Source organism: Rhinolophus hipposideros, assembly GCF_964194185.1.
Source record: "Rhinolophus hipposideros genome assembly, chromosome: 8".
NCBI classification, from domain to species: Eukaryota; Metazoa; Chordata; class Mammalia; order Chiroptera; family Rhinolophidae; genus Rhinolophus; species Rhinolophus hipposideros.
This window is the reverse complement of record NC_138054.1, coordinates 12,023,272-12,034,447: the sequence shown is the minus strand read 5'-3', so window position 1 is coordinate 12,034,447 and position 11,176 is coordinate 12,023,272. Positions and strand designations below refer to the sequence as shown.

At 40.2% G+C, this 11,176-nt stretch overlaps 1 protein-coding gene across 1 annotated transcript in view; it reads left to right on the top strand.

The window, feature by feature from the left end:
- Positions 1–410: 410 nt before the first annotated feature.
- The window catches only part of ELOVL2 (ELOVL fatty acid elongase 2), an 84,747-nt gene continuing 73,981 nt past the window's right edge, over positions 411–11,176 (top strand). Inside the window, exon 1 of the mRNA XM_081054654.1 lies at positions 411–530. Coding sequence (XP_080910780.1) covers positions 528–530 — 3 coding nt within the window. The 5' untranslated portion in view covers positions 411–527. The remainder of the gene's footprint in view (positions 531–11,176) is intronic.

The following is an 11,176-nucleotide window of genomic DNA, read 5'->3' as shown; positions in this document are numbered from 1 at the left end:
CGCAGCCATCGCAGCGTCCAGGGGACAGGACAGAGGCCCGTGGCTGGTGGGTCCTCGCTGCGACTCCGCTACGGTGGAGCTGCCGCGCGCAGACAGCGCCCGCTGGGCCTGCAAATCGTCGCCCTCCCGGCAGGGGGCGCCGCGGCCTCGCAGGAGAAGCCGGGCTCCCGGAGAGGGCGCGCGAGGCCGCAGGGCCCGCCGCTTCACCTGTCCCGCCTCTGCCCCTGCCGCCCCCTTCGCCCTGCGGCCCGCGCGTCCCGGGCTCGGGGAGGGGGCGAAGAGCAGTGGGCGCCCGAAACGGCCCCGAGCCTCCGAGCGCCGCGCGGGAGTGGCGCGAGCCCGAGGGGGCGGGGAAGCGCGGGCGGGCGGGCGGCGTGCGCGCGCCGGGTGTGGGCGTGGGTGTGGGTGGGGGTAAGTAGAGCGGGCGCCGCGGAGCGCGGGGCAGAGGGACGCTGGCTACCCTGGACAGCGCATCGCCCGCCCGGGTCGCCGCGCCGCCGCCGCCGCCGCCGCCGCCGCCCGCGATCATGGTGAGTGGGACCGCGCTCCGCCGCCGCCGCTCGTTCTTTCTTTCTTTCTCGTGTCCCCCGGCGCGCTGGGCGGGAAGCGGCCGAGCGGGCGGCGGCGCGGGAGCTGCGGATTCGACCGCTGGAACCCGTCGCTGTCGGCGGGCCGGGCCCGCGCCGCCCGGGCAGGGGGCGGTGGACGTTTGGGCTGAGGACGCGCGGGCCCGGGCACTTTGTCCGGTCCGGCCCGGCCCCACGGGGCGCCTGCTCGCTGCCCGTCCCCTGTTGCATGCACGCGGCCGGCCGTCGCCGGGGATGCCCGACCAAACCGCCGGCTCCTGCGGGGGGCGTGCGGGCTCGCCGCCCACTGCCTCCTCGCCCCCCGCGCACGCTCCCACCCTCCGTCCTCCGGCTCCTGGCGTGGGGAACGGCGTTGCCCTCGCGCGGTACCGACCCCGCGTAGAGAAAGTCTGGGGTTTGGGCTCCAACGGTTGAATTCCTGCCTCGTCTCCTCTCTGCTCCGTGCCTGGAGTCCCAGGGGTGTGTCTGTGTGCCGGCCAGTGCGCCCTGGGTTTGCATGGGTGCCAGGGGGTAGGTTTCCATGTGTGTACGGGGATGGAGGGGCCTCTGGTGCGTTCTTGCCAACGATTACTCTGCCTTCCAGTTTCCCAGGCCAGTCCTTGACGCTGAATTTATAACGCTTTCTGCTGGGCATTAGCTCTGCGGGGGGCCGAGGGGTGGGGAGGCGCTGGGGTGTCTGTCGGGGTCCGTGTCCACATGGCTTGCTTGAGGGTTTTGGCAGCAGAGCCTGGATCTGCGACTGAAAAAGAGAGTGTGTTGTTCCATGCTCGAAGGACCAGTCAGTCCTAGGCAAACTGGGAAGCCCACGTGTCTTCAGTGGTCCATGTTTTATTTTTGCTTCTCTCCTCCCTCCCGTATGATTTGCTCTCCACTTCAGGGCTGGTTAAAATATGCTAACCTCCGGTCCTTTCCCCACTCCAGCTGACACTAATCAGTCCTACGTAGATTTTGCCCTCTCTATGCTTTCAGATACACACTATCTATCTGATTATATGTGAAGCCTTTTTGGCCACTTTATCAAAATTCCCGTCTTTCCCACCCCACACACCACAGTTCGTATTCCCTTTGACCGCTTCATTTTTCCCCCCTCTTCCGTACCTAATATTTAACATACTATCGATTTTGTTTAACTTGTTTATTGACTGTGTACCCCACCAGAATGTAAGTTTCAGGAGAATTGAGATTTTTGTCATTTTTGTCCTCTGCTGTATTTCTAGTAACTGCAACGGTGCCTGGCACATAGTAAGTACTCAACATGTTTTTGTCAATTAACCCAATAAAGCGGCGTACTTTCTGCTAATGAAGAAACGGGAAGCAGCAATGCAACTACAAGGATTATTTATCTAATTGACAGTTGTAATGAGGAGAATCTCAAGTGAAGTTTGAGAGGAGGGATTCTCTTGGAAAGCAGGGAGTCAGTTTGGTGGACCTCAACGATAGGAGTATTGAGTGACCATCTGTTATGCCTGGGTCTGTCACCTTAGCATGTGGGTGGACAAAGCATTTTAAGGGCTACCTGGCTCTCTCCTTCTGGGTCTAAACCATTGTTCCAAATTATTATGAATTGTAATGAGTAAGGGAACAAGTCCAAGGATAACTTCTTGATTGGGTGGAAGAGTCATGGAAATTAACCTAAAAGACCTAAAATTAACCTTAAATTCATAAATTACTGGGTCAGTTCAGAGACACTCCTTTGAATCCATGTTTCATGATGTCTCTGCTAATTAGTCTTATTCCAAAACAAATGTTTTCCCTTGAAATTCCCTTTTGTTTTTCCATTTCCATAGTGTAAGTTGATGGCAATTCATGTTTTAAGCCTGAGGTAGCGTTTTTATATAATTTGAGCCAAATGGCTTGACAAAATTTACATGGGCAAGTTTCTGAAAATGATGTAATTATAGACATACAAATTCAGTGGTTCCATGATTACCGTCTAGTCCAGATAGGTGGTAGAAATTAAAGGCAAAAAGGAAAGATAAGTTTGTATTTGAAATTAAAACCAACCAAACATAAATGAGAAACACCTAATTCGTTTGATCCCAATTTATATTTGTAGGAGATTATGCTATGTTATGATTCCAGTCAAAATATCAAGCCATTTTTTTCTTTCTATTTCTTGAAAGTGTTGCATTTTCAAGGAGTACAAAAATCTCTTTTTAAAGTATCCTGTTGGTAAGTTTAATATTTAGTTCTTCAACAAAAAGGTTGCAATTTAATCCAGCACCACCCAAAACATTTAAATCAGTTTGGGAGGTTCAGGTATTTTCATAGTTTGAAAGAGAGTGTTTAAAATATAAGTGGATCCATGACATATGTCTAAGTATGTTCAGAAAACCGGGCCCTGCTGTTCAGGATTGTGCCCACAATCGTCTCTGTTATACCATCTCACTTGACAGGTTTAGGTTTTTAGGAGTAGACATTAACAAAGGGCAAAAAGTTGCATTGGAAACTATGAAGGCCCAGCATGGTGAAAATATGCCAAAATCAGTAGCTCATAACTCTAAAGTTACAAATTTACACATTTGTATTTTCTCTGAATCAAATTAGGACATCACTAGTAAATCACTGACCCAGACAATGAACCATTCTAATAAATTGTTAGATTTTTTAAATGGTTATATTTAAACTAACAATTTAATAATTGCAGAGTATAAATTGTTCTGGAATTGATGATGTGACAGTTTAGAGCTTGAGATCTGGGTCAGCCATGAGTTTGAATCCCAATGCCAACAGTTAACTGTGTGACCTTGGGCAGATTAACTTCTTTAGGCCTGAGTCTTTTCTTTTGTAAAAAAAGACTAGTGTTTCCTAAGGTTGTCGGGAGGAACAAACAAGGTGATGCACTTAATGTGTCTAGCATAATGCTTAGAGTGCTCAGTAAATATTAACCATTATAATGACGTGTTCTTTTTCTCCCGTATCTTGTTTTCAGTTGAGACACGTCAGGATGATGTCAGCGATTGACCTCATAGTTCTGTTCCCCTTATGTGACCCTAATACATATCTAGTATTGCTCCATGTCAGTCAAGTGTCCAGTAGAAAAATAACGCAAGCCACATAGTCATTTTTAATTTTTTAGTAGTCACGTTAAAAAGTAAAAAGAAACAGGTGAAATTAATTTTAATATTTTTCATTTAACCCAATCCATGCAAATATTTTTTCAACATGTAATTGATGTAAATATTAGTGAGATATTTTACATTTTTTTATATGAAATCTTCAAAATCTGGTGTCTATTTATGGTTACAGCACATTCAGTTCAGGCTGGCCACAATTTCAATAGCCACATAGGGTGAGAGGCTAGTGTATTGGACAAAACAGTTCTAAATGATACGCATCTTCCAAATTTACATCTTATCTATTCGGCCCTTTCCACTCGTGAGAACCTCACTGCCACCTTAAACCTAGCGTTACGAAAATAAAGCTCATCTTTCAGACTCTCTTCTCTGTTCCCTTTTGCTGTTAGTAATTCCACCAGCTCTCAAGTCTACTGTGTCTGAAATCTGATTCTTACTCTTTTTTTGTATTGTTTATTGTAGAATATTCTCATATTTTTACTTGAAAATATCTTTAAGTCTTCTCCTTTCCTCTCCAGCCCCTTTTCCACTATTCTTGCCTTTTCTACAGGTTTTCTCTTTTGTGGTCTCTTTGTTTTTAACATTTTTACTGTAAGTTTGTTTCTTTAAGTCCAAATTCATCGTTTTTCGTTTTTCGTGTAGTAACTTGATGCTGGGGGCTGTAGCCCTAATGTTTCAAAACTTCTCCCACTTCCCTTCTTCTCTCCCTGCGCCTGTCTGTCTTGAGAAATATACTTCTCTCCTGCAATCACTGTTCTCTCCATTCTTTCATCAGCTCTTTCTCGTGTTGTTATGAATGCTTTCTATTTTATAGCTTCTTCCTATGCTAAACACCTTTCCTTTATCAAATATCCAAAGAAATATAATTAACTGATCATCTGATATTAAACAGATCCATCCAAGAGAAGAAGAATATTTAAAGGAAGGATACAATAAACCATGGGAAGGGAAAATAAAATTATTTGAGCTTTTGCCTTTCAAGAAATATCAGAGGACTTGGTTAATAATAATAATAACAAAAACTACCACAACAGTGATGATACTTTACTCAGTGCGTAATAGTAAACAGAGCACTTTCTCTGTGCCTCGTGAACAAAGGCACAAAACAGAAGAATGGCACTGGACCGAGTCAAGAAACCTGGTGTCTAGTCCTGCCTTTATTACTGACTAGCTCTGTTTCCTTAAATCAAGTCAGAGACACTGTTTACTCACCTACAAAATGGGGTATTTTTCACAAAATTGTTTTATCAGAACCAAATGGGGCCTTTACTACTACTGCCTGTTGCCTCTGGCTGGAAATTTCCCCAGGGAGCTGTATGGCTGTTTTCTCAATACCTTCATAATTAGATCTGCCATTATCACTTTATTGAAAACTGGATCCTGCCCTCCCATACTTACCTGATCCCCTTACACTGCTCTTTTATTCATAACACTTATAACCAAAGTATTTACTCATTTACATAGCACTTGGAATAATCTAATAATTATGTGATTTTTGTTTATCCTTTCCTACCTGAATGCCAACTTCATGAGGATGGAGATTTTTGTTTGCATTGTTTAGTGATGTATCTTTAAGCTGATGCCTGACATACAGTAAATGTTAAATGACTGTTTGCTGAGAAAGTGAACGCTGGTTCCCAGTACAGTGCTCTTTCCTCTCTATATCCCATTTACATTCATACAGGATGAATTGGAAAATAAACATTTGCTTTGCAAACATATCCACAATACAATTCTTTCAAAGAACAATATCACTTTGATGCATTTAAAATGTTTTAATTTATCACAGTTCAGTTTAGGCCTGTTTCAGTAATACAGCTGCTTCATCAATACATATATGGCTTTTAGTAAATACATATATACCTTTTAGTAAATGATGATGTGGAACTACAACTATATTTATACTTTACAATCATGTTTGTGGAAGGGGACAGGTTATGTCATTGGTTTTAAATAATGAAACCCATAATTCCATCATCAGTTCTTATATATGCATTTCTATAATTATATTTGCATTTCATAATATAATTTGTAGACAGGGCTAGGTTATGTTATTTTATATAATAAAATCATAATAAAATCCATAATTATATCACTAAGTTGTTACTAAAATTAAAAATGAATATTAATATAATTATCTTAATAGTAATGTAAACAAAGCTATGATTCACGAATTTACTGAATAATTATTTTCGGGGGCTTTTAGTTGTCACTTAAATACATTACAAGTTTTATAATATATATTTATTCAGTTAAATGTTCTCTTTTTTTAAAAAGTAAAAAAATGTTTTTTATTAGTTTCAGGTGCACAAGACAAAGTAATACTTAGACGTTTATCATTTATATCCCTCACACTGTGTGAACCCCCCTCCCCCCATCAACTATCCCTCTGTCATAGCACACAGTCATTACATTTCCACTGTCTCTGTGCCTAATGCTATACTCCGCTTCTTGTAAGTATATACATATACATATATATGTATATGTATATACATATATATACAAACTTGTAGTTAACATTATTGTTCAGCTTCAGTTTCAGGTGTACAATGCAGTGATCAGGCGTCTACATCATCTCTGAGGTGGTCTCCCAAATGGCACACATGTCCATCGGATACCCTACAAAATCTTTACAACATTATTGATTACATTCCCCAAATTAATTTTCAAAACCACGTGGCCATCTTGTGGTTACTGACTGTTTTCTAATCCCCTCACCTTCCCCCTTATCCCCACTCCCCTTCCCATCTAACTACCCTCAGTTTTTCCTCTATGTCTCCAAAACTGTTTCTGATTAGTTCATTCACTTATTCTTTTCTTTAGATTCTACATATTAGTGAGATCATATGGTATTTGTCTTTCTCTGTCTGATTTATCTCACTTAACATAACGCTCTCTAGGTCCATTCATGTTGTTGCAAATGGTAAGATTTATTTCTTCTTTAGGGCTGCATAATACTCCATTGTATAAATGTACCACAGCTTCTTAATCCAGTCATCTACCGATGGGCATTTGGGTTGTTTCCATGTCTTGGCTATTGTGTATAGTGCAGCAATAAACATGGGAGTGCATAGAGTTTTTTGAATTAGAGTTTTGGATTTCTCCAGATAGATACCTAGGAGTGGAATTGCTGGATCATAAGGTAGTTCCATTTTCAGATTTTTGAGATACCTCCATACTGTTTTCCATAGTGGCTGCACAAATCTGCAATCCCACCAACAGTGTACAAGCGTTCCCTTTTTTCCACATCCTCACCAGCACTTGTTGTTTGTTGATTTATTGATGATAGCCATTTTGACTGGGGTGAGGTGGTATCTCATTGTGGTTTTTATTTGCATTTCTCTAATGATTAGTGAGTTTCATAAGTCTGTTTGCCATCTGTATGTCCTTTTTAAAAAAATGTCTCTTCATGTCCTCTGCCCATTTTTTAATTGGGTTGTTTGTTTCTTTGGAGTTGAGTTGAGTGAGTTTTTTATAGATTTGTGATATTAACCCCTTATCAGATATATCATTGGCAAATATCTTTTCCCATTCAGTAGGATCCCTTTTTGTTTTATTGGTGGTTTCCTTTGCTGTGAAAAACTTTTTAGTTTGATGTAATCTCACATGTTTATTTTTTTTCTTTTTCCCTTGTGCATGGGGATATATCAGTAAAAATCTTACTCCGGGTAATGTCTGTGAAGTTTCTTCCTATATTTTCTTCTAGGAATTTTATGGTTTCAGATCTTACATTTAAGTCTTTAAGCCATTTTGAATTTATTTTTGTGTATGGTATAAGGAGGTGGTCCAGCTTCATTTTTTTGCATGTGTCTGTCCAGGTTTCCCAGCACCATTTATTGAATAGACTGTCTTTACCCCACCGTACAGTCTTGCTTCCATCGTCGTGATTAAATGGACATATAGACATGGATTTCTGGACTCTCTATTCTGTTCCATTGATCTACGTGTCTGTTTTTATGCCAATACCATGCTGTTTTGATTACTGTAGCCTTGTAGTATAATTTGATATCAGGTATCATTATACCTCCCACTTTGTTCTTATTTCTCAAGATTGCTGAGGCTATCTGGGTTCTTTTATGGTCCCATATAAATTTTAGGATTATATGTTCTATTTCTGTGAAAAACGTTGTTGGTAGTTTGATAGGAATTGCGTTGAATATGTATATTGCCTTAGGCAGTATGGACATTTTAACTATATTAATTCTTCCTATTTATGAACATGGTATGTGTTTCCATCTATTTGTATCTTCTTTCATTTCTTTCTTCAGTGTCTTATGGTTTTCTGAGTATAGATCCTTTACTTCTTTGGTTAAATTTATTCCCGGGTATTTTATAGTCTTTGAAGCAATTGTAAATGGGATTTTTTTTTTAATTTCTTCTTCTGATGTTTTATTATTGGTATATACAAATGCAACTGATTTCCGAATATTAATTTTGTATCCTGCTGCTTTACTAAATTCATCTATCAGCTCTAATAGTTTCTTGGTGGAGTCTCTAGGGTTATTTATATATAGTATCATGTCATCTGTATATAAGGACAGTGTTACTTACTCCTTACCGATTTGGATGCCCTTTATTTTTTTTCCTTGTCCGATTGCTGTGGCTAGAACTTCCAGCATTATGTGGAATAGAAGTGGAGAAGTGGGCAACCTTGCCTTGTTCCTGATCTTAAGGGGAATGGTTTTAGCTTTTCCCCTTTGAGTATGATGTTAGCTGTGGATTTATCATATATGGCTTTTATTATGTTGAGATATGATCTCTGTATTCCCACTTTCTTAAGGGTTTTTATCATAAATGGCTGCTGGATTTTATCAAATGCTTTTTCTGCATCTATTGATATGATCATGTGATTTTTATTTTTCATTTTGTTAATGTGGTGTATCACATTAATTGATTTGCACATGTTGAACCACCCCTGCATACCAGGGATGAATCCCACTTGACCATGCTGTATGATCTTTTTAATGTATTGCTGAATTCTGTTTGCTAATATTTTGTTGAGGATTTTTGCATCTATGTTCATTAGAGACATCAGCCTGTAGTTTTCTTTATTTGTGGTGTCTTTGTCTGATTTCCTGGATCAGGGTGATAGTCGCTTCATAAAAAGCGTTTGGGAGTCTTCCCTCCTTCCGCGGATGCAGCTGTGTCCACTCTGCTTTCTTCCCTCTTCCCCTACTCGCCCAATTTGCCCACCTTCAAGTAATCCTTGCACGAGTCTCTTAGCTGTTCTGCGTGATGAGCAGAGAGTCCTTTGATGAGTTATAGATGTCCTGTTTGTGATAAGATCCGGAGGAGCGCATGTTATTTTTTTTGACACCTCACAAAAAACTTTTGAGAGAGGCAAGTCTTGTATCAGTAGTACCTACTGTACCAGTGAGAAAATTGAGTTTCAAAGACAATAAGGGCACATACTAGAGGTAGCAAAACCAGGTATAAACTTTCTGATGTCAAAAAACATCACCTCTTCTACTCCATATAGTCTTATCTAACTAAGAGCCAATGTAAATGTTCTTTTCTCATATAAATGTGATCAAAGCAATAGCACTTTCCCCCATTATTATAAATGAGAATGGAAAAATCAGAATGACTTTCCCATGTAGTTTCATTCCCATGAATTTTAAGAATAGATAGATGGCTGTATCTATCCATATTTATATATCTATACATTTAAATATATAAAACTGAAAGGTTCACTTCATATAGACGAGTATGGAAAATGGAGCATGCAAGGGAAAGTGTAATTTTAAATGGAGGTGATCATTAACAACATATGTACACAGCATACTTAATTAACTACCAGTGTAGTAAATAGGGAATACACATAAGTAGACAATTAAATAATTTACAGGGGAAGTAAAGTTGTCACTGTTTTTGAAGAGAGTGACTGCAGTGTTAAGACATTGATCAGAGAGACCAATGGTAGCTTTGCACATAAATTTTTGTTTCATAACGAGTTCATCATTTGAGTTTATTTCTAAAACTTTAAAGATTTAAATTATTTTTCTATATGGTTAAGCAGAGTTTGGTTAATAGAATCTTTGAGTTTAGCAGATATGATTACTTGGGGGAGGGGCTTATTTCTTTGGCAGGGTCAAAGTTCTTTGACTCTTGACACTGAGGAGTTAAGATTAAAAATTAACTCAAGCCTTTAAAGAAGAAATCAGAAGGTGTCCAGAAGGCAAAAATGAAATTAGGGCATTTTCACTTTTCCTGACAAATCAGTTCTGATTGGCTCATTTTCTTCTCTGCATCTGGGAAGTCTGTGCAGTGCTCTCCAAGGCCTGGGAAGAAAGAGGAAGCCTATACTTTGACCTCTTCTGTTCCCAAACTAGGGGCTTTCCTTAAATTGTTACAGGGAAGATTCATTCTCTTGGAGCTGGCAGCTTCCTTGATTTTTGGAAACGGAGATTTCATGACTTTTTTAATGTCAGTGGTGAAGTTATATTTAAGAAAGAGGGTGATTTGGGCTGTCAGAAAAATGCTCAGTTGGCTGAACTTTCCCTTGGGGCAACCTAGTCAAAATGGCACTTAGATGCTATTTATTTCACATCCCTCTCTCCACAGGCTGGGAAATTGTTATTCCTTTGCATTTTCAAGGAGAGCATTATCCCCTTTTCTTTGGCATGTGTCACAAATTATTTTGGGATTTACTGCCTGAAGTCTGTTTCAAACTCACCAGCACAAAGCAAGCGCACTAGTCTCAGTGTTGTATAAGCCATGTTTCTCTACTAAACAATAGTATGGTTATTCCATCAACACCTTAAAGGTCCTATCACTGCTACTAAAATGCTGTCATGTCCCTTTTGTAGATTAGGTTTACTAGATCATGAATCTTTTTTTTTTTTTTTTACAATTTGAAAAGTAAGTGGAAATGTCCATGTTGTAATATATTTCTGAAAAGAACATTAATCTTACTAGTGCTTGCTTCTTATAGGATAGAACAAGTAGCTGTAATAATCTTAAGTCCTTAGTGAAAACTTTGGAATTAATAGTTACAACTAATTTGCATTGGTTCTTTTGAAGGAAAGAGGTATGTTCTCTACATTGAATACCACATTTTTAAAAATCGATACCAAGGAGACACAAAAGTAAACTTTTGATTAGATACACACATTGATTCATTAACACATGCTCAATAACTGGCAGTGTGCTAGGGACTGTCAATTTAAGTACAACGGACAGTCCCTGCTTCAAGAAATCTATACAGTGGGGGAATCTATCGTGTCCTCCAATGTAAGCATGTTAACAAGTTAGTAGCTGAGTTTCCCGTCACTTAGGCCAGTAAATATACTCTTATGTGTGTGTATGGAATTTTATCTAATAAAAAATACTTAGTTGTTTTACTTCTGTATCATGCCAAGGATATGGTCTTTTATGTCTTTATTATGCTAAGAATGTGGTCACGGGCGTGGGGTGGCCAGTAATTGAAGGCCAAAATCACCAGAATTGACAAAGCTGAGATCGAGATTTTGTCTGTGTGATACCCGAGTACTCAGAAGACAAGTTAATTCA